This window comes from Acanthaster planci, linkage group LG12 (assembly GCF_054643075.1).
Source record: "Acanthaster planci isolate LZ-2023a linkage group LG12, COTS_SCS, whole genome shotgun sequence".
Taxonomy (NCBI): domain Eukaryota; kingdom Metazoa; phylum Echinodermata; class Asteroidea; order Valvatida; family Acanthasteridae; genus Acanthaster; species Acanthaster planci.
Window position 1 is genome coordinate 2,274,415 of NC_141788.1, and position 27,705 is coordinate 2,302,119.

Sequence of the window (27,705 nt, forward strand, 5' to 3'; positions counted from 1 at the left end):
AGTCCAAATCTCTTTCCATGATGCTGAATAGCGAAGTCCCTTCTAAACCTCATGGTAGGTTCTTCCTCAAGTGTGTTAAGGTCAATAAACTTACAAGCACCCATCAAAGTGCCTTGAATGCCAGTTCCTCCAGTACGGTGTGCGAGAACTTTCTACCAAAATGCTATTAACCATTCTGTTGGTAGGGATGGATGACAACGTGCCACCGGTGATTTCCAATTGCCCAGCCAACATGACCCACCCAGCTGACAACACGTCCACTGCGACAATCGTCAGCTGGACACCCCCGACGGCTTCCGATAACTCGGGAGACCCGGTCAACTTGATGATGAGTGCTGCTCCAGGGTCGGCATTTGAGATCGGGGTCACTGTGGTGACCTACACAGCAACTGATGGTGTGGGCCTCATAAGCACGTGTATCTTCAGCATCACCATACTTGGTGAGTTGTCAGACGTTCTCTTCAACCCGAACTCAAAATTGTTGATAGATACAGTCTTGAGTCTTAGCCTTCCTGGTTGGGCGTGCTTTAATGACACAAGTCTTTGCAAAACACTGGTGCCCAGGGCCTAGAGAACAGTGATGGCAAGTACCTACTGGAAACGTAATCTGGTTTTGCTTGCCTGGTGTCCATACCTAACTTGAATTGTTTTGTACTTGTACCATGTACAGGGTTCCTTCAACCCCTTGAAGATTCTATAGGAGGTACATTTCAAAGGAGATACATGTGTCTTATCTGAGTGCCTCCCCATAGCTTATCCTTAGCTAGTGATACACGTTTGTGTGTGGAACAAGTTCTCTCTGTGGAAATCTGAGACTGTGTTGCTGTCTGTGTCATTAGATTTGTCATCGCCAGTCATCCTACAGTGTCCAGGGAACATCACTCAGCCTACCGACCCATCCATGGACTCGGCTGTGGTGGACTGGGCCTCTCCTGGGGCCGTCGATAACTCAGGCACTGTCACGTTGATGGCTAGCACCACCCCAGGTTCTGAGTTCCCCATTGGAGTGACCACTGTCGTCTACACGGCTACCGACTTGGATAACAACGTGGAGCGGTGCAGTTTCCAGATTAACATCACAGGTAGGGTTTCGTTTCCATACTGCTTACTCTGAGCGTGCCTCCCACCGATCTAGAGGGCAAGGTCAGTGAGCCACAGGGCGAAGAAAGAGCCTATAAGGACAGAAAATATTTGCTTAGGGAAAGCAGGCCATCGACTGAAATGCAAAATGCTGTGCAGTGCTTGAGAAATGGGTTCCTGTTGGTCACTTGGGTTCCTGTCGGAACCCAATCTGGTCATATGGGTTCCTGTCGGAAACTTGCTTCGAAGCAGTGCCTTAAATATTAGATGTGCCAGAGACAGATCTGAAGACCGTCTTGTGCTTATGTTTGTATGGTGTGCTGTTCCACTTTCAAATTTCGTCGGAAATGGTTTGGTCACTCATCAGATGAGGAGGATCCAGTGATCACCGGATGCCCCTCCGTCCAGCTGGAGCGGGAGACTGAAACTGGCCAGAACTACTCACTGGTGATGTGGGACGAAATAACCGTCCATGATAACAGTGGTAATTGGACCGTAGACACTAGTGGGCCATCCCAGGGCAGGATTAGCGTCGGTGTGCATCAGGTCAGCTATGTTGCTACTGACCTATCCGGTAACCTTGCAGAATGCAGCTTCTCCATACGAGTTTCAGGTTGGTATACTCTGAAGAACCTTGAACATTCTCCAGCCAACAAAAGTAGCTTGGCAGCCCAACGACTTTTTATCATTTGCCACCCCGTTTAAAATGTTGACACCAAACTCAAAATCAGGGCACCAAGTTTAAAATCTTGGCTACTACATTTGCATTGTTAATTACATGTATATCGTCTTTAAACAACCTTATATTATTTAAAAAAGAGCTGTCTAGATATGTAGAAAATTGTCCCCAGTTTTTACGGAGAAAAAATCTACCTGTAACATGCCAAAAGCTGGAACTTGTAGAAACACTGATAACCATTTCTGTTAAAAACTGAGTTGGGAGTTACAACCGCCTTCTGCTATTTCTGTTTCAGACACGGAGCTTCCACAATTCACCAACTGTCCCACGGCGATCATCAAGCTGGTGAATCAGAGCGGGCTTAGCGCCGTCGTGACCTGGGATCCGTTGGTGATCACCGACAACGTGGGGGTGGACTTGGCAACCCTGATGGGGAGCCACAACTCGGGCGACACGTTCACCTTCGGTGGTCCCACAACAGTCATGTACAATGTTACTGATGTCAGTGGCAACACAAACATCTGCAGGTTCACTGTCACAGTCTCAGGTAAAAGAGACATGAAATCTGTGATTGGTTTTTTTTTCTGTTGGCACCAACAGAAGCAGACGTGCTTGAAAATGTTGGTCAGAGATGATACTCTTCAAGTAATTCACTAACTTTCATCCCTTTTATTGCTTTGTTCGCGTGGGAAAAGACCCTCATGCCATCGTCAATTTGTATGACACTTAGAGGTATTTAATTTGATTTTAACCTCCCTTCAAGTACATGTATATAATCTCCTGTCTTACACAGCGATGAATGGTTTTTTATGCTTTTCACTTATTCATTCCTGTTCTGACTTTCTCTCTGCTTAGATGCCCCTGCAGCCCTCAGTAACTGCCCCGTCTACATCCAACGGCCAACCGATCCGGGACAAGCCTCAGCCGTAGTCACATGGGATAGTCCCGATGTGGAGCCAGTCGGTGCCTCAGTTGACATCAGTTCAACCCCTTATGCCTCAGGCGACACCATCCCCCTGGGCAGATACAATATCACTCACCAGGCCACTGTTAATAGAGATTTTCTCAATATCCAGGAGTGCTTCTTTGTGGTTGAAGTAATTGGTAAGGAGCCATCAGTAGTTATAGAATTGGGTCAATTCTGTCTAGGTGATGTATGGTAGGACGGCGTCCAAATCAAATTTGTCTTATCATTGTAGATGTCAGGAATAATTGGAATCAGTCCCTCTGCATTTGTCAACATTTCTACGGCATTATCTCTTCTTTTTTTGGCAAGAGGTGACCAGTTTTACAGTTTATATTGCCACCTGTTTTGATCTCCACTAAATGTTCTCATTTCCAATCTTCACAGACAATGAGCCTCCAACTTGGATTGTGTGTCCAACCGGTGAGTCTGTCACTCCGTCCGCTGGGTCAGACACTGCCCCCGTTTTCTGGGCCCAGCCCGAAGCCCAGGACAACTCAGGCAGCGTGAACGTCTCTCCTGGATCGCACGTCAACGGTAGCCAATTCCCAGTCGGCCTGACGACCGTGACTTACAACGCCTCTGATGATGCGGGCCACGTCATCACCTGTTCCTTTGTAGTCACAGTGCAGGGTAGGTTTACCAGTCATAGGACAGTGGCAAGACAACAACATTGCATAAAATAAAACGGCACAATGTGGATCACATCAGAGGGATTACAGAAAGCCCAGTTGCTTTACAGTAAGGATAAGATTTCAGCTTGTTTCTGAGGCAAAACCTGAACAGTCTAAATTATCAGGGTATGGTCCATACTTTCTGTAGTAAAATTTTTACCTGTTTTTGAGGGAGAAGGTCAACATTATTTTACCTTGCTGCACAGTTGGCCTGTGTGTCCAAGCTGAAGAGAACACCAGATGAGCTTAAATTTTGCTAACCTAGCCTGTGTTTTCTACTTTAGATGTGTTAAAACCTAACGTGACATGCCCGGACAGTTTCTCCCTGAATACCGATCCTAATAAGGGAACTGCTACGATGACCTGGATGGACGCTCAGGCCAGCGACAATGTGGCAGTCACCTCGCTGGTATCCAGCCCCGCCAATGGTAGTCCTCTCCCAGTCGGGCTAAACACGATCACCTACACGGCGACCGATGCAGCACAGAACACCATCACTTGCTCGTTCAACATCACTGTCATTGGTTAGTTTCCCATTCGTTTCTCCACCCGCTGATTCCCAGTACAAAAACCTGCCATCAGCACTCTGCATTCGATGAAGTCGTAGATAGACATAGATATTCACTAGACCAAGTTTAACTCTATTAATACACCTCATGTGGTTTTGCACATCTGACACGGCTATCGGGATTTTAATGTTTAACTACACGTTCGCAAAATGAAATCCTCGCACCTAGAATTCACTTCTAGGATTGACTCCCAACAATCTGGAATGCTTGGCATGATCCCGGATTGCTGGATATTAATTCGGGGCACAAGTTTGGAGGAGGGGAAAAATGAGACTTGATTTTGACCATCTACCACTGGAATGGACATAACATTCCTCCATGTTTACCAGTCACGTTGTGCTGTTACGAGGGTTCAAGAAAGGTGAACTGCCTATAATAAACAGAACACAGTATTTGGATTGCCAAGTTTAGTTTTACTGCACAGCTCTTTTTGTAGGATCGGCTTTGATCATTCAGAATGTACTTTGCATCGGGGAGTTGTTAATTTTAACTATGAGTTTTGCACTTATGCAACGTATATTCATAAACACTGTATACTGAGTGCTTGTCCAAGAGCTTGTGAAAAAATTCACATGCTTTGGACATGTCAGCTGACCTTCCCAAGCTCGGTGGTTGAGTGTTTAAGATGTCTGCACTAGTAAGCAGGAGGTTGCGGATGGTAGTCCCACCCAAGTAAGCTTGTGAATTTTTTCACAAGCCCTCAGACAAGAGTATACAGTGTTAAGGAATATATGTCAGGTAGGGGGTAAATCCAAAATTAAGATTATTCAGAAGCTTGAAAGCATACTGAGTGATCTGTTATTCTGATTTTTGTAGTTTTCCTCTGGTAAGTACATGTAACATGGTTGTGTTCTTATGTCTGCCGCCCTCCAGACAATGAGCCCCCACGTTTCTCCAACTGTCCGGCCATGGCATCTGCTGTCGCTGCCACCGACCAAGACATGGCAACCGTCACCTGGGATCTCCCCTCTGCTTCCGACAATGCTATCACCGTTACCGTAGAGGCCTCCCACTCGTCCGCCGTCCTGTATCCCCTTGGGGTAACCCCTGTGGTCTACTTGGCAACCGACGGATCCGGCAACAGGGCCAACTGCACATTTGATGTGACAGTCACAGGTAGGTCAGAAAGGACACCAACTGCTCATCAATCACCAGTTATGATGCGCAGTTTGGCAAGACACAAGAAGCATGAATGATCGGCTTTCGACATATATTTGTTGCTGTTTAAGCACTTTCTGTTTAAGCACAACATTAAAGGAAGCAGCGACCAATTTGAAAGAAAGTGTATTGAATGTGTCAACACAAAATAATGGACGCAAACTGTGTTTTGGACGGCACACCCAACCATTCGTCATATTTGCATTGATGACTTGGCCTTGTCACAGATGCACAGGACCCGGTCTTCACAAACTGTCCCGGCAATCTCTCTGCAAACACCGCCATGGATCAGGCTATCGCCACTGGGGTAATCTGGACTCCACCCACGGCCAGTGACAACGACCCACTTCTCCAGACCACAAATAACTATGATCCACCCGCCAACTTCTCTATTGGAGTCCACATAGTCAACTATACTGCTGTAGACAGGGCTAATAACAAGGCAACCTGTATATTCACCGTCACAGTCACTGGTAAGGATAGATGTTCATCGCTGGTTGTTGCCCTTCCACCAAATATCAGATACAGTTGTGATCTAGGGGACCACTTGGGCTGTTGGTTATATTATATTATCAAGGGATTTCTCAGGTAATCGTCTTTTAACAGAGTATAAATCAATACAGCAATGAACTAAGAAAACAAAGCCTCAGGTTTCCATTAACCTTCACCCATTTTTTCGGCGTCAGTTTCAATGAGATGCCAAAAAGTTTGACTCATTTCATCAAGATCAGACCTCGCACCTCTGTGCACTTGTCGATTTTTACCTTCCCCTCCCAACGACGAATTCTTGCACAGACATGCAGGATCCTGTCTACACCGGCTGCCCGGCAAGTTTCAGTATTCCGGCCCAAGTTGGAACCACAATGGCCAATGTGTCCTGGGTGGAGCCATCGGCCAGTGACAACGTGGCCGTCAACAGCTCTGTTTCTAACGTCTCCCCGAACACGATCTTTGACTTTGGGGTGACGACTGTGGAATACACGGCACAAGACCAGGCTGGGAATATCGGGAAATGCACCTTCAATGTCACCGTCCTAGGTAAGTTGATATCCTTTACTACCAACTGTAGAGAGCGTGGACGCTCGCAATGTCACATCCAGTGATGAATGTTTTTCTTTTGATGGGCTTCCAGGGATCTTGTGTAGGACTTGACTGCTTCACTGCCCCTCAGCCAGCCATGCCAGTCTATCCAATAGTATTTAGTTTTCTAAATAGGCTTGAGAGTGTAATGCAGTTATGCACTCTCGACAGTTTACATTAAATAACGGCACAATGTTGGAGTTGCTCAAATATTTCTTCATTTGTTCAACTTCTGAGTTACAGTTTTAAATCTCTTATCTTTTGTGTCAGATTCCACAGCCCCCATGCTCGTCAACTGTCCGTCAGATCAGGTGTTTTGCGCCAATTTAGGGACTCTGTCTCGAAACGTCAGCTGGAATGAGCCCACAGCCACAGACAACGAGGGCGCTGTCACACTCGTCAGCGATCACACACCAGGCAGTACCTTCAATCACAATGATGGTACCCCGACACCGGTAACCTACACAGCCACCGATGAGTCTGGTCTTCAGGCATCTTGCACCTTCAACGTCATCATAAGGGGTGCGTCCAAAAGATTTATTCATTTATTCACTGTTAATGAGCTCCTGTCTCTGACAGTCTTCCACCATTGCTTGTGCTTCCAACCAGAAAAACTTATCCTTCAGGAAGTTTGCTTGGATCTTTCTTCGTGTTTATTGATCCCATTTGTTGGACCTGTGCTTTGCTATTTTATCCAAAGGACCTGACCTGAATGAATAGATTTTTCATTCCCAACGCAGCTGCAAATCAAGCCCAGAAAGCAATGTGTTAACCCACAACCACAAGAATAATTATGCCACTTGCTCTAACACTAAGCAAGTTGTCTGAGACCCAAGGAAAACCACAGACTCTCAGTTCATTTTATAATAGGGGATAAGATAGTCAGGTGCTTTTAGCAGTACATCTACTGCCGTGGTGCTCCTGTGTACATGCGAAATATTTTACCCTTAACTTTCGATATTTTGCATATAAATTACCTGCTTTACCCAATCTACTGATAATCTGGTGAGGCCTGTGCTGGGTACCTGCACAGGACCAATTATCGATATTAATGCCCCTTTTTTTCGGGCTGGGTACCCGTAAAAACTCCATGCGTAAAATGTATGTGAACTTTAAAATTGAAGAGTAGAATTGCTAAAAATTTATTGTGCCACTGAAAAACCGGATGCCATGGTCATAATTTCGTTTCAGAGATCGACGGAGCTACTTTTGTTTTCTTTTTAAAGGTGACATTTCATGTTTTTTTGGTCTCCGCATATCAGACTGTGAAGATCCAGTCTTCACTGACTGCCCATCAGGCTTCGTGGAGCCGGGCGACTCGGGTGGGAGCAGCACGTCTGTCCAATGGACCGAGCCAACCGCCACAGACAACAGTGGTCAGGTTGATGTGAACAGAACCCACATTCCTGGAAGCATATTCACCGTCGACACTTCACCAGTGTTTGTACAGTACACGGCTGTCGACAGATCTGGGAATAGTAACACCTGCACCTTCACGGTCGTTGTAACTGGTGAGTTCATATTTTTATTTTTTTTCATTTGAAGAAATAAATTCAGTAAATAAATAAATAAATGAGATAAGCACAATAAATACAATGATTGTGTATGCCGTCCCTAAAAAGTTGGAGAAGGGCATAGAGTCAGCTGAACAAGAATCGCATTACATTCTTCTGTTGTCTGCATCCCTTTGGTTATTCACCCCTTCCGTTCCTTAGTGACTGCATCATTACGTGCCCACTCTACTGACGATGAACATCTGTTCACTAACTTGGCCAACGTTTTGCTTCCGGTTCCAACATTGCCACGTCCTGTGTCTGGGCATGATTGAGGATTGCCTCAATGCCACTCTGGCAAACCGGGAACATGCTCAATTGCATGATACTTTTCACACGTATGCACAGACGTATACTGGTTATGCCAATACTGGCATCCATATGGCATTTTTCTCGGAACGTTCCCCGGATTGAGTATCTCTGTGGCACATCATGGCAGGGCACCAGTCATTTGTCAGTGGGCAAATTAAAGTTTGAAGTCCCTGGTCCTGCTCAGTTCTCTGTTCTCCCTGCAGACAACACCCCACCGGTCATCCGAAACTGTCCCTCCAACAGCACCATCTCCACTGACTCCAATTCCAACACCGGATCGGCCTCTTGGACGCCACCCACTGTGGACAGCACGCCAACGGACCCTGTGACTCTGATGCCAAGCCACGAGCCGGGGGCCTCCTTCCCCATCGGAACCCACAGCGTTACCTACACCGCCAGGGATGCCAATGGAAATGAAGCTACCTGTATATTCTGGATAACTGTCAGAGGTACGCCAGTATTCTTTTTTCTGTGAGAATTTTTCCAGGTTTGCCATTGTCGCCATTTGCACAAGAGGTTTACTGTTTTAATAGTGGGTAGAGATGGTAGAACCAACATCCATGCTGTGTCCTCCATGTCTGACCATGTTTGTAAATCTTCCAAACAGGAAGAGATTAAATACAAACACGGTGATGAATTTCAGTTGGTTCTAGTTGGTTCATTGAATTGGGTTCGTGCTCCTTCCCCATCGTTGTCATTGGTGAGATGAGGCAAAAAAAGGTTTATAACCTCTCCCTCCGGAAATAAATTTTACTTGCAAACCAGGCCCGGCTGTAGAGCCAATTGTTTTGTTTTTGTTTGCTTGAGGAGGGGCTGTACTCTTTGTAACTGATGTCACCTTTAAACTTTCGCTACTGCTTTTTTACTTTGGGAGCCAAAGAAAGAATTTAATGAATTAATGGATTTAATGGGTGTTGCCTGTGTATTGTGCACAATGACCCCGAAAATGGTCATGGATTGTTAGTTTAATTTTGATTTGAACTGTAAATCAAACTTGACAGTCCGTGTAGAGAGAAGAATTTCTGCTCTTATCAAGCTCTGTAGACTTGGCTTATCACCTCTTTGGAATGGCATGTAAAGCTGTGGAATCTGAAGAAGACTGGGAACAAGACTCCTGCCATTTGAAACGATTTGATTGGCCCATTTTATTTGACTTGAGCCACTAGTTTTCTTGCATTACTCTCGCCTTGTTCAAGTCTCTTTATTCAGTTGACTGTTCTTTGCTTTTTCCATCTGACAACTCAGATGGCCAGAACCCTACCTTGACCAACTGCCCAGAGAGTTTCACGCTCACAGTGGCGCAAGCCGCAGATCAGGTCATTGCTGATTGGACGCCGCCCACTGCCTCTGACAACTCGGGCAGTGTAACCCTGACAACGACCTTTGAGCCTGGCCAGTTACTGGGACCTGGTCAATATCCAGTGGTGTATACTGCAATGGACTCTGCTGGCCTAACGGCCACCTGCATGTTCACCGTCACCATACAAATTGGTAAGATACATGTTAATCAAGCTTGATATTGAAATCTCTCGTTGCTCATCATTCCTAAGGTTAGTCATTTCTGTTCAGAAGCCTTGGCAAATTCAAAATCAGCCCAGGGTTGGTTGAACCACTTTGTGCGGGGGTGCCGGTAATGGAGACCTTAGGTTTGTACACATAGCCGGGTGCCTGAAATCGGACAAAGGAGCTGAGCCTTGTAACAAAAGGCTAGGCTGCTGGGAATTGCCAACATTTTTTTTAGTTGTCAATAGTGGAGGTAATCCGTCATTGTTTTGAAACAGTATATCACTATTTGTAGCATTCAGTACAAGTGGATTACGACTGCATGGGGACAAAAGCACTTCAGCGATGAGCGATACAGTACCGCTAATCTGGCCACGTTTGAAAAGATGCCAGCAGCGCACTGGGCCAGTTTCGGGAACAAAAGAAAATTATGCAACACCACACAATCTGGGCTCTCTTTACAAGGCGACAGGCCTGGCTGAAATACTCCGGCATCAACGGATGTTCCTGTCAGATTAGAGTAGCCACCAGACAGGCATACACGTGTGTGTAAACGTCCAGTAAATTAAGTTATGAATTTTTGAAGAATTTTGAAATGGAAAATCTTGAAAATCCCCCAGGAACTTGTCATGCAACTTCAATGGATACGGTTAACCTTTCAGTCATAAAGCTAACTCTTTGTGCTAGTAAATGGAGAACTATATTTATATGAGCCACTCTGCCAAACAAAATTTGCCAAATTTAGAGTCAAATTTAGAGGAAATACATTTGGGAAAATGCTCGGGGATTTCAGCTTGAAGTTCCCAATTTTGATGGGGGAGACCAGAAGTTTCTGCTGTCTTTTAGGCAGTTTCTTTTTCTGAGCAGCTGGTTATGATCCCCATGTTGCAACCATTGACACGCCTGACGATGAAGGCACAGCAAAGTTCCATTTGTCTTCAGAGTCAAATGCATTAACCACTACCAGCCGGGGACTCCGGGATCGGAGCCGTATGGTTTATATGTGTGGCCGGGGTCTCCGAACTCGGACAAAGGAAACAGGGCCCTGTAACAAAAGACCGTACTCCGAACAAAAGACCAGGCTGCTGGGCATGACCGGCATTTTTCACTCTCAAAAGTGGTGATAATCCAGCATTATTTTGAAACCGTATACCAGGGTTTGGGGTATTTAGAGCAAGCGGATTACCACCGGGGACAAAAGCTCTCCACCACCGCAGCGATGAGCCACACAGCACCGCTGCATGCTAATCTGGCCCCTATTGAAAAGAGGTCAGCAGTGCACTGAGCCAGGTTCGTGAACAAAAGACAGCTGTATAACACCGCACAATCTGGGCTCTGTTTACAAGGCTGCAGGCCTGGCTGAAATATTCGGGTGTCAATGAAGGTCACCTGTCAACTTAGAGTAGTGCCTGAAGATTACTCCGTGCGGCTATAAATGACTGTTAAATGGAATGATGAATTGTTGAAGGATTTTGAAAACGGAAAAAATGATAGTCATGCCGGCCCAGCATCCTCAACGTTGAAAAATGCCCCGGTCCGAAGTGGTTAATGTTGGCAAGTGGATTTTTAAGGAGGAACAGGATGTTTCTGTTGGCCTGGTGATTCTACCAGCAAAAGCAAGTCACAGAATTACATCTCCCAGTCCACTGCATACCCACTTCTGTGTTGCACCTCAAGGATCTGTTTCCATCTCACTCAGCTGTAGCGCCTTGTAGAACTTGACGCTCAATGTTCCATTTTGGTTTACAGGCATTGGATGTAACCCTAGTCCCTGCAACAACGGCGGCACATGCACGCCAGTGGGTAGTGATGGTTTCACCTGTTCATGTACACGATTCTGGATGGGTACCACCTGTGACGAAGGTGAGACTGTACATACACGGACGGAATGTTCTGTGGGAGAGTTGTGTCTTATCCTGCTGTGTTTGGCACCCTGTGGCTTACCCATAAGAGACCGAGCACGATTCCCATGTGCACCGTTTACACCTATACACAACTAGATTTCCACCCCATGTTACACCCAGCTGCGATGAGGCGATTTTACCATCTTGCCGTTTTTTTTGGGGGGGGGATTGAGAAACCTAGGGTACACTTTTGCATTTGAGCCACGAGATCAGTGGTGTGACTGTAGGGTGTCTCAGAGGAGACACCTTTTGGAGTCATATGCATAGGAAATTGAAATATTCAACTTGGGATTTGCATCTCCTTGTGCGCCCCTCCCCCGGTCTAGTAAGTTTCACCGGAATTTTCTTGGAATGGATTGTCGTTTATTATGTTTGTGACCCCCAGATGTCAACGAATGCACGTCGACCTCTGTGATTGCTGAGTGTTCTGCGAGGGGATTGGTCTGCGTCAACAAGTTGGATCCTGTCGGCTACTCCTGTGAATGCCCCAACGGCTTTGTCAGAGTCGGAAACACTGACAACTGTAGACGTAAGATACCTCTCCATGTTAATTGCTTCTCTGACATGGTTCCTCTGAAATGTCCTTCACCAGTGGCCTCAGAGACTGGCTACCTTGCAGGATATCTTTGCAAAAATGGTTTGCACTTTGTAGAATTCAAACCAAAAAATCTTGCATGGTTCTCATGACAAATGCGTGTGCGTCAGTTGTGAGGTCCTTACAGAAAACCAAGGTCTGAATGTCACTACCTCCAGGAGTCATCCCAGCACATTCCCCACTCCAACTCCTGGATTAATTTCGTGGCCTCGGTGACTTCAAAGTTTTACTGCTGTTTACTTTACAGAGGGCAGACGTTTCCGCATTGTCATCTTCATCATTGAAATCAACGGGATTGTGGCTGTCTTTGTCACAGACCTTAACAACAGAAATTCTGTAATCTTCCTGATTCGACAAAGAGACCTTGAAGCCTTGGTAAGATAGTAACTTTATTGGGAATGGTTAGATGCATTTTTTCTGATCTATTAATAATTAGTTGGATGGTTTGTTTGTAGCCTCCTGGACGACATTTTTTTCACAGAAAAAAAGGTTATTTGAAGGTTTACAAGCAAAAAAGTTGTGGGAAGGATTAGATTCAGTTTTACGGGGGGGGGGCTAAATAAATATTGTCTAGCCCCTCCAAAAATGAAAATAAAAAATAGGCAGGAAAAAATTGGATTCACTGTAGCAAAAGTTATAGGGGACATCATACCCGGAGGGGTCCAGCCTACCCCAAATTTTGGCTCTAGAACCGCACTGGGAAAGCATTTGTTTTCTGTTGTGTTATGTGCGGCATTGGTGCACTTGGTCTCAGACACCATGAAAGTCTTCACAACATTACAGCCCCTTCTAGGTCATCTTGAGATGCAACTTAGGAAGCAGCGTGAATGTGACACCCCTCAGCCCATTGGTGTTGGTGGTATTAGCTTAAACACCAACATTTGCTGAATTAAAGATGGAGTAAACAGTTGCTTCATTTCTAGGTCACCAAGTCTTGGCGCCGTTGGTCCCCATGGTAAATAATAAAACAGTATTCAACTCCAGTTAAGCCCTTTTGGAGACACCTTGAGCCAAGATTTGGGCTACACTTCAAAAAGAGTTCCGCAAATGAATGCACTCTGTGTCTACTTGAAAATCAGTTATCTCTTCTAATTGAGAAGATCTGAATTTTTGATTACAGTTTGACCAGGTGTTTGGTGGCCTGCCTGGCTTCGGCAATTCTGTTGTCCTTTTCTTTGGTACCGGCAGCATTGCGGTCAACGCTTTGATTACATTTGATCCCGACTCAACGGTAACTCAAACTGATGTAAATAACGCCTTGCAGCAAGCAATCAACTCAAATGATCTGCTCATGGGATCTATATACAAGGTCACTCCCTCTGCGTCTCAAGTCATCGAAGGTAATTCATGTCAAACAGCAGCTCAAAGCAAATATTCATTGCATTGTAAAGAAACCATGATACCAAAAGTATATAGGCCTACCATTACCTACAAAGATTGCCCCTTGTTATTAGCCCGCTTCTGACAACACAAGTTATACCCTTATCCATTTCAGTCAAGTCAAACTAGTCTTGTACAGCACTCCAGGGCATACATGTGAACACACCTGTCCTTACTTTTCTATCCAAAGGAATTGTAGGACATTATCTGGGTCCAGAACTTCAGCACCTGGATTCTTCAAGCAGATTAGATTTGGCAGCCGAAGCATTAGAAAAAAAACACCAGTTTTGATCTCACAGATCCATGGAAGCTTCAAATGTACTCTTTTTCTTGTGCATAAACTGAATACCCAACTGTATGTTTTTATTTCTCCATCCCGAGTAGGGGACTGCAAAAAGATGAACGATGGGCAAACTCATTGTGGGCGGAAATGTCCATGCAGTGTCACATGTGATCTAATGTAACATTCTTTGTGAACCGACAGAGGTTTGTCTTGACGGCTACTGCCAGAACGGAGGAACCTGTGTACCTGACACTGTTACCTTCCTCAGCTCTTGCACGTAAGTGTTTTTTTTGGGGTGGGGCAGGTCAGTGAGCAGGTGTTAGCCCACATATTCAGGTGTGAATTTTGGCGACCAGACTTTTTGTGACAAAAAACGGCCCCCTCAAAAGATGAAGCCAAGAAAAAGAAATAAAAGAGCACTTGACTGAAGTTTGAAATTTCCTTGTTAGTGTTCACTTTGGCATTGTTCAGACTAATAAGAAATGCCACAAACTGGAAGGCCTATTCAAATATAAAAGAAGTGGAAAAGAGCAAATGATCAAAACGGAAAATATTTCAGGGCCTTTCTTCCAGCACAGTCAGCAACGTGCGATTTGCTGTGGACATCTAGATTTTGTCCCAATTGTAAAAGCAGTGTCTGTATTTTGTGTCTACACACACACCCTCATTTTTATCAAATGGAAAATTCGTGTTCATAATGAAGCCGTGATGACTGAGCCTTTTTTTATTTTGCAGATGCCATTCAGGATATGTCGGCAACAGATGTGAGAGCGAAGTTATAGGTAAGTAGACAATCTCTGTATTGCTGCCCGTTCCATGAAATGTGGTGCAGCCTCACACCATGCAGAAGCCTTATGCCACAAATCTGAGCACGGATATGGCATGTGGTTATGGTCGATTTAACAAAAGTAGCTTGGTTGCGAAGTGTTTCATTACAATTACGCTTTTGTAATGGTTCCTTGTCAATTTCACAATAAATCGTCAACAAATTAACTTCATCAGTTTTTCTGAACAAGTTTCTGTCTTGTTGTTGCCAAAACTGTGCAGAAAATCTCAAAGCATTCTCACCGTCAAACATGTTTTCCATCACCCTGTAAGAACCCAGACTTTAAATTTCTCATATAAAACCTGTTGAGCTGAGCAGTGATCAGCCTCAACCTAGCCTTCAGTGAAAGCGCACATGGCAGCGGGCACCCTGGATGCTTGGCTGATAACACAAACTTGAAAAAACCAGGAGGGAAGTGGCAAAAGCAGCCAATGTGCATGTCCTGTGTCAGTCCACGTAGCCACGTGCGTCTTGAGTAAAGGCTAGCCTCAACCAAACAGGATAACTCAGTTTATCATTCATATTTGATTTGTTTGGCGCAACTTAAGCCACCTAAAAAGATTACATAAGTTACACCACAATTTGTTGAGCAATTAAGTCATGGACTTACGTTGTGCATAATTTCTGCGAGATGTGTCAAAATTTGTTGCACAACTTACACGATAGAATTTGGCACAAGTGAAGTGACAGCAATGGACCAAGGTTCTTGAAATTGGCTGCCAGGATTGCAGTGCCCCTATTTCACTGCAATTGGGCACCTATCCAAAACACTGCTGTCATATAGTCCATTACATCTGCATTTGCCTCCTTAGCAACTGGTCACAGAATCCAAAAAGGTATATCACCCCTCTGGCAAATTTCACCCGAATTTTCTTGGAGTGAATTGTCCTTTTTTGTGTTTATGACCATCAGATGTTAACAATTGCACGTCGACCTCTGTGATTGCCGAGTGTTCTGCGAGGGGATTGGTCTGTGTCAACAAGTTGGATCCTGTCGGCTACTCCTGTGAATGCCCCAACGGCTTTGTCAGAGTCGGAAACACTGACAACTGCAGACGTAAGATACCTCTCCATGTTAATTGCTTCTCTGACATGGATCCTATGAAAGGTCTTCAAGGACTCATTGGCTTGCAGGATATATTTGAAAAAATGACCCTTGGTGTAAATTTTACTTGGAACATATTTTGAGCAACTTTCTACTCCTCTTAAGTATTAGAAAACTCTCGGCCATCACGTTTCTTGTAACTCTCACTGAAAGATGCACTTTTTTAACTCCTAAGCAAAAAGTCTTGCGTGGTTCTCATGACAAATGAGTGTGTGTCAATTGTGAGGTCATTACAGAAAGCCAAGGTCTGCATGTCACTACCTCCAGGAGTCATCTTTCAGCATTATCCTAGCAACGTTCCCCTCTACTCCTAGGGTAAAGTTTGTGGCCTCGGTGACTTCAAAGTTTTGCTGCTGTTTACTTTACAGAGGGCAGACGTTTCCGCATCGTCCTTGTCATCGTTGAGATCAACGAGACTACGGCTGTCTTTCTCACAATCCTTAACAACAGAAATTCTGTAATCTTCCTGACTCGACAAAGAGACCTTGAAGACTTGGTAAGTTAGTATCTTCATAGGGGGGCAGGGTTCGGATGCATTTTTCTCTCCATGATGTACTAATAACTGTATGGGTGGTTTGTCTGCTGACTCCTGGATGCCGTCTATTCAGAGAGAAATGGGCTGACAAGCGGAAAAATATTGGAAAGGATGTGTTTTCTGCTGTACTGTTTGCGGCTTGGGTACTTGCAGTCTCGAGCACCATGAAAGTCATTCCAGTGTTACAGCATCTTCAAGATCATCTCGTAGTGCAACTTATGAAGCCGTATGAATTCATCACCTTTTATCCCATTGGTGTTTTTGAAACAGTTGCTCCATTTTCAGTTCACCGAATGTGGGCGCTGTTGCTTCCTATTATTCAATGGTAAAACAGTATTCAACGTCACTAGACCGATTGCGCCCACTAAATCATGCCACCTATTGTGGGTATTGTACTTGTTGACATTTAATAACCACTAGAGGTAATTTGACTCAGTGAAGCAATTGGTCTATTGTGTCCTCTTGCAGACACCTCGAGCCAGGCCAAGGTTGAAAAAGTTAAAATACTCAACAGAAAAAGTTACCCACTCTGATGAATGCACTCTGTATTACTTGAAAAAAATGATTAATCTTGTCTCCTAAAAATTTTTGGAATTTTGATTACAGTTTAATCAGGTGTTTGGTGGCCTGCCTGGCTTCAGCAATTCCATCGTCCTTTCCTTCAATTCGGGCAGCATTGTGGTCAACGCTTTGATTACATTTGATCTCGACTCAACGGTAACTCAAACTGATGTAAATAACGCCTTGCAGCAAGCAATCGACTCAAATGATCTGCTCATGGGATCTATATACAAGGTCACTCCCTCTGCGTCTCAAGTCATCGAAGGTAATTCATGTCAAACAGCAGCTCAAAGCAAATATTCATTGCATTGTAGAGGAACCATGATACCGGAAGTATTTACCAAAAAAGGATTGCCCATTGTTACTACCGCACTTCTGGTAAAAAACTAGTCCAGTACAGCACGTTGGGGCACAAGGCTTACTTGTGAACACACCATTCTTTCTTCTTTTGTCCAAAGGAATTGTAGGACATTGTCTCTGTCTGAAACTTTGGCACCTGGATTCTGTGTGCAGATTTGATGTGGCAATCGTAGCATGAAGGCTGGTTCCCATTGCAGGCGAATGTGACAATGAAGTGAATTTGACTTCGCGAAAGACTTTTAGCGAAATTTCGCTTGGGTTGAAATTTGTTTAAATTTTACGAATTTGCAGTGTGAATGTTTGATTTCATGTCACAAATTCGGGTTCGTTTTCACTTTCAAATTAAGTGTGAACCACTCTTTCCCAAAAAAGTGTTGACCTAACAGTCTCATTAAAAAATGAACGTGCACTCTTTCTCATGTGCATAAAATGAATACCCAACTGTATGCTTTGTTCCACCATCCTAAGTAGGGGACTTTAACCCTAACCTTCCCCAACCACGCAGAATTAAACAGTAGTAAAGCGTTTAATTCTGTGGGGATAAGTCTGGTCGGCCCATAACAGCTGGCTTTTGCATTGGGTTTGGCATACCTCAGAAAAACAAAGTCCAACAGCCTCTGTGCACAAAGTCCCATATGGGTGTTTAACTTTGTGTGAATGGGGAAGGTTAGGGCCAGCAACCCTTGGGGGGTTAGGGTTAATAAAATGCCAGATGGGCAAACTCATTGTGGGCGGAAATGTCCATGCAGTGTCACATGTGCTCTAATGTAACATTCTTTGTGAACCGACAGAGGTTTGTCTTGACGGCTACTGCCAGAACGGAGGAACCTGTGTACCTGACACTGTTACCTTCCTCAGCTCTTGCATGTAAGTGTTTCTTGTCAACACACTCAATCATTTTTGTCGCGTGGAAAAATTCTGCTCAACTAAAGCAATGATGGCTGTGACTGTCTTCTATTTTTCAGATGCCCCTCGGGATACGTCGGCAACAGATGTGAGAGTGGCGACGTTACAACAAGTAAGAAGACAGTCTCACTAAAATTAATTTCAATTGTATCATCCAAGTACTTTGATAGGCCACAGATACAGCAAGTGAAGTTATCCTAATTTTGTCCAAAATGTCTTATTGAAGGCACCTGTCAAGCGCACTGCAGACAACCCCTTGCGTTTTGAAATTGCAAGTGCTATTTCATTTCAGAGAAAATTGGTTAAAAAAAAAAAGGAGCTTCAAGAGGCAGTGGCTTGGAACAGCCTACTGCGCAACTGTATTGTGTACTCTGTGAAGAAAACGAATCCCAAATGAAGGAAAATACCAAGATTCAATAGTGGGAGAGTTTTGTCTCACATGCTAGGATTTGTTTTTAACAGCCCCTCCACCCAGCGGTGACGGACTCTCCACCGAAGTAATCATTGCCATTGCTGTGGGCACTGCCTTGGCTCTCCTGCTCTTGCTGTTGATAGTCTTTTGCCTCTGCTTCCTCATGAAGCAAGAACGGAAACGAGCGACGACAGGCTACCTGTATGCAGAGGACCATGAGGGTCAGCGAGGCCCTACACAGTACAACGGCTCCTTGTACGATGTACAGTTTGGCCCAAAAGATGTGAGTGCCATGTCTAGACTTTGCCAATTGGAGAAGTTCTCTGGGACGTACTGGATTGACAGGGTCTCACACGGCTGGCTTAAGTAGTCGGATTATACCCGACTATCTCTCTGGGCCCATTTAAGAATGGGCCAATTTGCTGTTGCATTAATCCACATGCGTGTAGACTACGTTCAGTTCACCTGCTTCACTGGTGTGTCAGTGAAGGCATAGGTCTAATTAATGTTTCCTGATCAACCCTGTTCAAAGTGCAGATTCCATGTCAGGGAAATAAGTTTTATCGGTTCAACTTGGTGTCCTTATATATCTCTTGAGCATCGATATACTCTGCCTATGCATTGCCTTTCTATTTAAACTGAACTTAACTTGTCCCGCAATGAACAAGTTAAGAGCCAAAAAGACAAAGTATAGTCCCAGTCAAGCAAACCGTTTTAAGACTGACGTGGAGACACCAAGGACACACTTTAATAGACCAACAGCAAATCCCTCTAGACCAGGTAGACCAGCTAGCCTGTGCAGAAAACTTTGAGATCGGCAACTGCAATCCCTCCTTGCTGGTATTCCTAGTCCTTGGCCAATGTAAAATACCAAAACCTTCTGCTATTATTTTGTATTTCACAGAATAATGGTTTCTTACGCACGCCGTCCCAGTTCAGTGTCCCCTATGTAGCTTCAGGAGCTATACCAGTAAGTATCTTCGGTCTATTAACCTTTAACCAAAAGCCAGGTGATAACTTATAAAATTAGAGCTAGCACCTCTATTTTTAGCTAATGGATTCCCCGTAGAACAGAATTAGAAGCCATGACCATTTCAAGCAGGATATGGGACGGAGAGAACCCCTCCGCCTTTGTGTTGGTCATTGTTTGATTGGAATCTCAGGAATTTTTTACAGACTTCTAGGGGGGGGGTGATGTGTTAGGTAACAATAGTCTAGAGTGTGTATAGGGATTGGACAGGTAAGGGGGGTACCCCTCCGTCCCATATCTTGCCTGGTATAGCCATGACTGCCGGGGTACCATTCTTGTGGACAGTTACATACCTGCATATAGACCTTTTTCACCCACGGGACTAAAAGTAAACAATGGACCGCCTTGGCAACGGTGATGGCATATATTCCTACGGGCAGCTTCAACCACGTGCAAACGCTGCATGCTCGGCTAGTTTGTCTTGAATAAGTAGATTGCCATCACAACACATCGCAGTCCAGCACGATCGTGACATCACAGGAAAAAGGCCTATATGCCTGTAATACCATACAGTGGGGTGTTGCAGCGTACCTAGCGCACACACCTTGCAAGCTAAAGTATGCGGTAAGAGACGCCGTAAAAATTGAGATCCCTCAGCCCGCTTTTCAGCTATTATTCTTGGCCCACGCTCGAGCGAACACGGTGAAAGAAGGCAGACCCTGGCTCTTGTATATATGGTGATTGGCCTTTGTGTGTTGCCAAGAAATGAAAAGGCAGTATTTGCATCATAATCACCAGCTTCACAATAGTCCCCACTTTGAAAAGAGGCAACAGGAATGTGGAAGCGTAAGTAGAGCCGCATGCCACCGAACAATCGGCCTTTTCACCGTGTAATTCGAAGCGTGCAGAACACGCAAGGCCACAAACCAAGAATTTGCGGTTTGGCAGGTGGCCTTCACAGCCAAGCGAGGCTGGAATTTCTCAGTCGGCTTTCAGAAAAAAGTCCCTGCGTCAAGGGGTTAAACATGCATGCATAAGTATGATGCCACTGTAAATAATAATAAGGAATCCACAGAGTCAACTGCTGCTCTGTTCCATCCCATTTTGCCGCCGAATTCCACAAACCAGATATGTATTGTTATGAAAAGCTCTATCTGCCTGATAGTTGACTGTTGTAAAATATCATTTCAATTTTTTTCTCTTTCCTTTTCCCCTAGCTCCACCGGCTGCGTGAGAGAAACGATGCGGATTACTACTAGATGAGGTCAGAGGTTCCTCTACGCTGTAGAGCACCTGACCTCTGAACAGTTCAGGAAACGAAATGTGCAGTACTGTTTATCATAACGATTTTTTATATCCACCGCATACCCCATGCGCTTTGATAGCTACTTGTATTTTAGTTCAGAACAGTTTGAAATTAGGAAGGCCTTTTTGTTGAATTTCTGAAATTCAATAACCAACCCTTTTTAAGTTCAAAGGGTCACTGCAATGCAATTGTTTTAATACAGACCTCAAAAGTGTATTGATGTGTCCCAGTTTACCTTATTTGGAATGTCTGTTTCACTATTTGAGGAATGTTTTGCTGCCAATTGGTTTTATGCTAATGTTTATTCATGTGAAAAATCCTGGGAAGAGAACCTTCATGTTGCAGCGGTTTGTGCTTGGAAAAACGGCTGAATTTTGAAAGATTTTGCTGGCCAAACTTTTTCTTTTGGCAATTCACTGTTCAGTAAGTGCATAGCACACGTGCATAGCGACCCTTTATGCGAAAATGTTTTCACTGAGTAAATTCTGGGCTCACAATTCGAACAGAAAATTCCCTGCACTGAACCATGTTTTCCCTGGATGACATCACAGCATATTTTTGTGCATATCACCAATAGTGCTTATTATAATTAGACTGATGCTATATATACAATCAGTTGAAGCAGTGGGTATATATTTTGATAGTATATATATTTGTAATCATTCACAATTTAATTTAAATTGAATCTGATTTGAAGCTTGCACGCTGTAATAATTACTGTTGTAGTATTTCAAAGTATTTTTTTCCAGCCTCCGTGTCAAAGACATGAGTTTATGCCACAACTAAGTACGAACAGTTATTCTTTTGGAAAGTGGGTTGTAAGCAAAGGACCTTCCTGAGCTTCATAGAGTAAACTTGAAGACAAGTGTTAATTTATGGTATTATAAAATTATAGAATTTCTGTAATTCCCATACCAGACCCAATATGCTTTTAATTGGCTTAGGGTGTTGAAAAAGTCTAAACTCTTGTCTCATCACTTACTGTTTTAACGTGCAGAGTTACAGGCATATACCACTGAAAAAAAGGTATCCCAATAAACAAAAGGGTCATTCTATAAAGTAGGGGTCCCTGTCACATCTGGCATGATTTCGTAAGTTCAGAACGCATTTTCTAACTTCCAAGATTGATGAATTAATGCACATAACCTGCCAAACAAATAGTAATACAATGTAGTTTGAAAATCCATTTCAGTAATATTTCCATGTTGAATAAAGGTCAGATGTAACAGGGAAACAAAACTATCACTCGTTTGGACCCCAAATTTATAGAATGAACAAAAGAACAGGGGTATAAAACTATCACTCGTTTGGACCCCAAATTTATAGAATGAACAAAAGAACAGGGGTATAAAACTATCACTCGTTTGGACCCCAAATTTATAGAATGAACAAAAGAACAGGGGTATAAACTATCACTCGTTTGGACCCCAAATTTATAGAATGAACAAAAGAACAGGGGTATAAACTATCACTCGTTTGGACCCCAAATTTATAGAATGAACAAAAGAACAGGGGTATAAAACTATCACTCGTTTGGACCCCAAATTTATAGAATGAACAAAAGAACAGGGGTATAAACTATCACTCGTTTGGACCCCAAATTTATAGAATGAACAAAAGAACAGGGGTATAAAACTATCACTCGTTTGGACCCCAAATTTATAGAATGACCCAAAATACAACCCAAATAGTTACCCTAAATAGCTAGTGGTTTCTGTGTAAATGAGACACCTTTATCTGCCCCCAGTTGAAGTGCACCCCCAAAGCGGCGAAAGAAAGACAGATGGTAGTAGGTTTTTCAAGCGAGTTTTCGCATGCATTCTGCGCACGTGTATGCTACTCAGTGTCCTCCGCGTCAATGCACCATTGACCTCCACTGTAGACACGCGCCTGTGCGGTGAGTACACAAAAAACACACCCTCCTCTGCTCCGCTTGGAGCGCATTCAAACCACTGAAAAAATCAGCTGCATATAAAGCACGTCTGGTTAAAAAATTTAACTAACCTATAAGAATATCACAGAAGTGTAACCCCATTGAAAACAAACGGAAAACACCCTAGAAAACACCACATTAGCAGTGTTGTAGTCAAGTACTTTTTTCCGAGTACCAAGACACGTTGAGTACTTCGCCAGCCGAGTACAAGTACTGGTTTCCGAGTACAAGTACTTGCACTTCCGAGTACAAGTACAAGTACTTCTAATTCCGAGTACAAGTACAAGTACTTCTAAGTACGAGTACAAATACTTCTAATTCAAAAGTAGTTTTATCTTAGAGACTCTAAGACCTGCCACTGTGTAAAAGAAACACTGAATGCAGATGACATGGCTACAAGAACAAGTGATCTGGCTAGCAATGTTACGGTCACTACACGTGCGTTGCAGCAGTTGACACAACGTGCACGGCGCGGCAAAGTCTATTTTCCAGACTCAATTATTCACATGCCTGTGATTTTCTGTATGCTGGGTTCGTCGTTAGAATTTTCGGGTCCAGGAACCAGACTACCAATGCCCAAGTAAATTGCGGGACCATTCTGGAGTACCACAATATAGTTTGCGTACGTGATTGGTTAAGTACGTGCACAGACAGCGAATGGGTCGTATACGTTAATGGTCCCACGTTCGGCCTTTTCTTTGTCAGAACTGTATCGAATATCGGGTCATTGGGGCCGATATTTTTATGGCAATATTTTTTTACCTTATTTTAACGGCCGTGGTGAGTTAACTTAAAGGATTTTTTTATCGAGTACTGCTAATCAAGTACGAGTACTTTGATGCTCAAGTACAATTTTTGGATGTCGAGTTCAGAGTATTTTGTAGCCCGAGTGCAAGAACTGTAGTTCGAGTACAAGTACTTGGCGTCCGAGTATGAGTACTCTGAAACAGTACTTGAGTAGTACTTGAGTACGAGTACCGAGTACAAGTACTACAACACTGCATATTAGTTTATAATAAAAAAACGATTACTGAAACAATAAAAAATATTACACCAAATGTGAGCATCAAACTGAAATACAAATATCAAAACTACATGAATTGTGTAGTCTAATCCAAAGAGACACCATCACTGAGGTGGCATCACATTCTTCACGCTTGTGCTTAAAGTATAACGACCATTAAAAGGACTCTAGAATTATTAGTAAGCCTATTCACTTGAAAAGTACTCTTACAAATACAATATATGAAATGCTCCTTTCAAATAAATAAGTATACACTGAGGTTGAGCTGTAACAGAAAGATGCTTCTTGGAACTCATGCAAACGAAGCACCAAGCATGCTACTGCAACTACTTCTGAATAAGGCAGTCAGGATTATGTAAGCATTTAGCTTCTAAACCTCATTGTCATGAGGACTTGAAAAATTAATGACAATGACCTAAAAAATTGTAAACGATGGTAAGCTGCCATTACGTTTCTGAGCATTTCATATATATATATTGGCTGAAACAATGCACCCCTTTGGTTCCTTGGTGGGGACAACATGAAATTCCTTCTGAACAAGCTGCACTTGTACCACATCTATAAAAATCCTAAAAAGATACTGATATGCCAAGACTATGTAGGCGTTGTCTTTAGTAGGCAATTAATATGCTATCACTGTGATTTGAAGCCACTACGACCCTACTTTGTAAATTCTCAACATTTTGGCATAACCTTCCCACCCATGAAGACCCAACCGTGTTGCTATCAGTTTCCACTGAGTTGTACAAGATCTCACCTCGGTTGGCCACACTCTCCTGATTTTTTGAGTAGTAGTAAGATCGTGTTTGAGTGTGATGGGTTTGGAGTTTAATAGTAGTAGTCATCACCTCGTCCACTCATCAATTCGTTGAGCTAGAGAGAAAGGAAAAATATAGAGAGAAATTGAAAGAAAAAAAAACTGCTCATGATTCTCTCCCACCTAAAGTGGGAAGTGACTAGATACTAACCCGTGAAACCTGGTCTGCTATTTTTCTCAAGACTCTTAGAGGGTTCATGCTTGGACTCTGTTTCTGCATCAATTGAAAAAGGAAATCCCAAACACAATGATAAAATTGGAAAATGAATAGCACAAATGGGTCGGATTCGAACCAGGGTCTATGGATCTGTAGTTCAAATCACTACCAACTAAGCTACCAAAGCGACGTAATGGATTCCCGTTTTTGAAATGTCTGAAATGGTGTATTGCACTGTCCCCTCTTCACAAATCATTTGTCACCCCAGCTACTGAAAAAAAGTAACGCACCAGGTTTCACGGGCTAGTATTAAGTCGCTTCCCCTAAAGTGGGCCTAGCCTACTAGACAACACCTACCCAGATTACCGATAGTATTTGCATGTTTCCCATATTTTGCTAAATTCGTGATCAACCTGTAGCATGCCCTTATCTCCCACATTACCTAAAGGAATGGCCGCCATGTTCTTCCTCGTTTTTTTGAAGCGCATCTACACACACACACTGCTCTACTGAAATGCAGTGAAAGGTGACAAGAAAATGAAAAATCTATCACTATCTTGATTACTGTCCTGACTGGCAAACATACTATACACACCTAAAATGCAGAACAATAACTAATGCAGAAAGGTGACGCGGAAGAAATGCCGCAATCTTTACACAATCACACAAACGGAGACAATACACTGCTACACATACATAAACAATAATGAAAAGCATCGAAAGGATAACCCAAAACGAACTCTTATACCACAAGCTTTATAACAATCAAGAATAATTTATTAGGAAGTAGCAGATGATCAAGAAATAACACAAAACGAAGTAAAGCAAACGAAAAACTATTGACACTTGGAGTTGGAGAAAAAAAAACGTCTTTCGTAATGGTTCTAAAAAAAGAGGAAGAATGTGGCGGCTGCTCTGCTAGGCATTGTGGGAGATGAGGGCGCACAACCCGTTGATTGAGAATTTAGTGAATGGTGTAATGTTCTATGGAAATATACAAAGAGTATTGGTAATCTGGGTTGGTTGAGGCAGTAGACTTAAAAAATTTCCTATGCTTCAAGTTCTAGCGTTGCATGAATTATAAGCAGCATTACTGATGTCGCTATTAAAATGGCTTTAAAAATTCTGGTACACTTGCGACCACGTTGAAAAGGATGTCACAATAGTAAGCCCCACCCCCCTCTACGCGTGGACACTCAATGCAATCACACCCCTCTCCATGACACACCACATATTCAAGCCTTGCAAATGGTACATGCATGCACACATGTCCGACTATGGTGCGTGCATATCGGACAAGAATCACAGATTGTCATTGGTCAACATCAAGACAAAGTGCATTTCACAATGGTGGCAATAAACATCTAGTCTTATCTAGTCAGAACACCACAGGGCTAGTCTTAACATGCTTAATGGTCGGTCTATTCAAGGGGTAAGCTGGAAAGCGAAGCAGCTCAGTACGCCAGAGTTCACAGGTGGCAGTGTTCAAATCCTGTACCAGTCAATGTCTCTGGCTCGAGCCAGAGCTTGAAGTAAAGAATGGCACACACTACCAATTCGTGACAGCTGCACTTGCCTGACAATTATCCAACTTCCAACCTGCCAGGCAAACACCAATGCAGCGGCAGAGGAACTTCCAAAAGCCAGCCCATTAGACATAACATTTATGACATTACACTCACAGGAATGCCTCTTTCCCTTCCAGATACCACAAAGGGGGTGGAAAACTCTGCATTGGAATACCTGAAGCCATTCACCTGTAGAACGAAAGGATTAATGGAAATGACAGAAATGGAAGCAGTTTTTAAAAATCAATATTCACACATGGACCAGTCCGTAAATTCTAATTTACGTGCAAGTGGAGGCAACAAACTTGAGGAACCCACTAAAAATTTACAGGGGCACAACTTTTAATGTCATTTTCCCTCAGCTTCTGCACTTGTTTTCACATAAACAAGAATTTATAAGTGAACTGGTCTATTTGGATGGTTTAATGTTGGTAAATGTATCTCCATCTCATCAAGGTTCTGAACAGCTACATGTTACTTGGAAAGTGAATTGTCCTCAGTAAAATCGTTTAAGAGCAGGTAGGCGTACAGGTGTCCATCTTCTGTATGCTTTATTTCCCAGTTGGTGATACACGTAGCTGAAACTTTGCTGGGAAAGCACCAAAGAGTGGCTCATTATTGGCTACACCATGCTTAGCACAAGCCTTGAAAATGCCCCACTGCATCCCAATCAACCTTATGTTCAATTATTTTTTTCTCGGATATTTCGATGCCTTTTTGGTTTCGCACCTATCAGTGTTTCCAAATTCATGGGCAAAAGTGTAATTTCATCCAAGAGAAAAAAATCAAATTAAGACACGATAAACAGTGTTTACCCCAATTTGGCATCACAGCAACGGTGCCGTTGGTTGTGTGGAAAAGCATTGACAATTTTGAATAAAAAAAGGGTACTTTCAACACATGTACACAAAAAGGGATGTCAAATAGTTTCACGCCAGAAACAGGAGGATAAAGTTGGACAGGAAAGCACGCAAAAGAACAATCCGTGGCTGGAACCCTTCAACAATGTCCATTCTACTCACATCCCAATCCCTTGTTTGGAAGTCTACACGATGCGTGGTTTTTCGAGATTGAGGTGCAACACTTTTCCTGCGGTAACGTCGCAGCATGGCATTCCTTCTGATCAGAAAGCACATCCCTAGGGCGATCAGGATACCTAACAAGAGAGCCAGAGCACCACCGACAATGGTGGCAATGACAACGGTGGGCAGACCGTCGTCCGTAGATGGTGGGACTGTGAAGTCCGTGGACAGAAACCATGATACAAGTACAAAGAGAGAAAAGGAAAGACCTCATCAGTGGCACAGCCTGGTTGGGATAAGAACTGGGATAACGTCCTGCCCCCCCCCAAAAAAAAGATGATGAAAACGAACTCTGATGTCAAATCTTGCTTTTGTTGCAGAATTGGAGTAAGGCATGATTCGAGACAATGAGACAAGATTTGTGCTTAACGCATCCAAGAATACCTCAAGCTGGGCCTAGACTTATCAGA

At 43.5% G+C, this 27,705-nt stretch overlaps 2 protein-coding genes across 11 annotated transcripts in view; one reads left to right on the plus strand and one right to left on the minus strand.

Moving 5' to 3' along the window:
* The window catches only part of LOC110989561 (uncharacterized), a 62,875-nt gene extending 41,249 nt beyond the window's left edge, over positions 1-21,626 (plus strand). For 2 of the 3 annotated variants that reach the window (XM_087143763.1, XM_087143765.1), the window contains 28 exons: positions 186-440; positions 840-1,082; positions 1,448-1,693; positions 2,055-2,306; positions 2,615-2,863; positions 3,111-3,356; positions 3,682-3,921; positions 4,840-5,082; positions 5,352-5,597; positions 5,920-6,162; positions 6,475-6,726; positions 7,467-7,715; positions 8,273-8,518; positions 9,315-9,560; positions 11,322-11,435; positions 11,862-12,005; positions 12,319-12,446; positions 13,192-13,411; positions 13,936-14,011; positions 14,470-14,516; positions 15,473-15,616; positions 16,033-16,160; positions 16,806-17,025; positions 17,912-17,987; positions 18,086-18,138; positions 18,489-18,721; positions 19,343-19,408; positions 20,626-21,626. In XM_087143763.1, coding sequence (XP_086999889.1) covers positions 186-440; positions 840-1,082; positions 1,448-1,693; positions 2,055-2,306; positions 2,615-2,863; positions 3,111-3,356; positions 3,682-3,921; positions 4,840-5,082; positions 5,352-5,597; positions 5,920-6,162; positions 6,475-6,726; positions 7,467-7,715; positions 8,273-8,518; positions 9,315-9,560; positions 11,322-11,435; positions 11,862-12,005; positions 12,319-12,446; positions 13,192-13,411; positions 13,936-14,011; positions 14,470-14,516; positions 15,473-15,616; positions 16,033-16,160; positions 16,806-17,025; positions 17,912-17,987; positions 18,086-18,138; positions 18,489-18,721; positions 19,343-19,408; positions 20,626-20,667 — 5,147 coding nt within the window. In that variant the 3' untranslated portion in view covers positions 20,668-21,626. The remainder of the gene's footprint in view (positions 1-185; positions 441-839; positions 1,083-1,447; positions 1,694-2,054; positions 2,307-2,614; positions 2,864-3,110; positions 3,357-3,681; positions 3,922-4,839; positions 5,083-5,351; positions 5,598-5,919; positions 6,163-6,474; positions 6,727-7,466; positions 7,716-8,272; positions 8,519-9,314; positions 9,561-11,321; positions 11,436-11,861; positions 12,006-12,318; positions 12,447-13,191; positions 13,412-13,935; positions 14,012-14,469; positions 14,517-15,472; positions 15,617-16,032; positions 16,161-16,805; positions 17,026-17,911; positions 17,988-18,085; positions 18,139-18,488; positions 18,722-19,342; positions 19,409-20,625) is intronic. The other variant, XM_087143764.1, reaches the window with a different exon arrangement.
* LOC110977469 (uncharacterized) overlaps positions 21,346-27,705 on the minus strand; it is a 64,113-nt gene continuing 57,753 nt past the window's right edge. For all 8 annotated transcript variants that reach the window (XM_087143774.1, XM_087143769.1, XM_087143773.1 and 5 more), the window contains 3 exons: positions 27,236-27,447; positions 26,328-26,402; positions 21,346-24,544 (listed from right to left, as the gene is read on the minus strand). In XM_087143774.1, the coding sequence (XP_086999900.1) occupies positions 24,500-24,544; positions 26,328-26,402; positions 27,236-27,447 (332 nt within the window). In that variant the 3' untranslated portion in view covers positions 21,346-24,499. The remainder of the gene's footprint in view (positions 24,545-26,327; positions 26,403-27,235; positions 27,448-27,705) is intronic.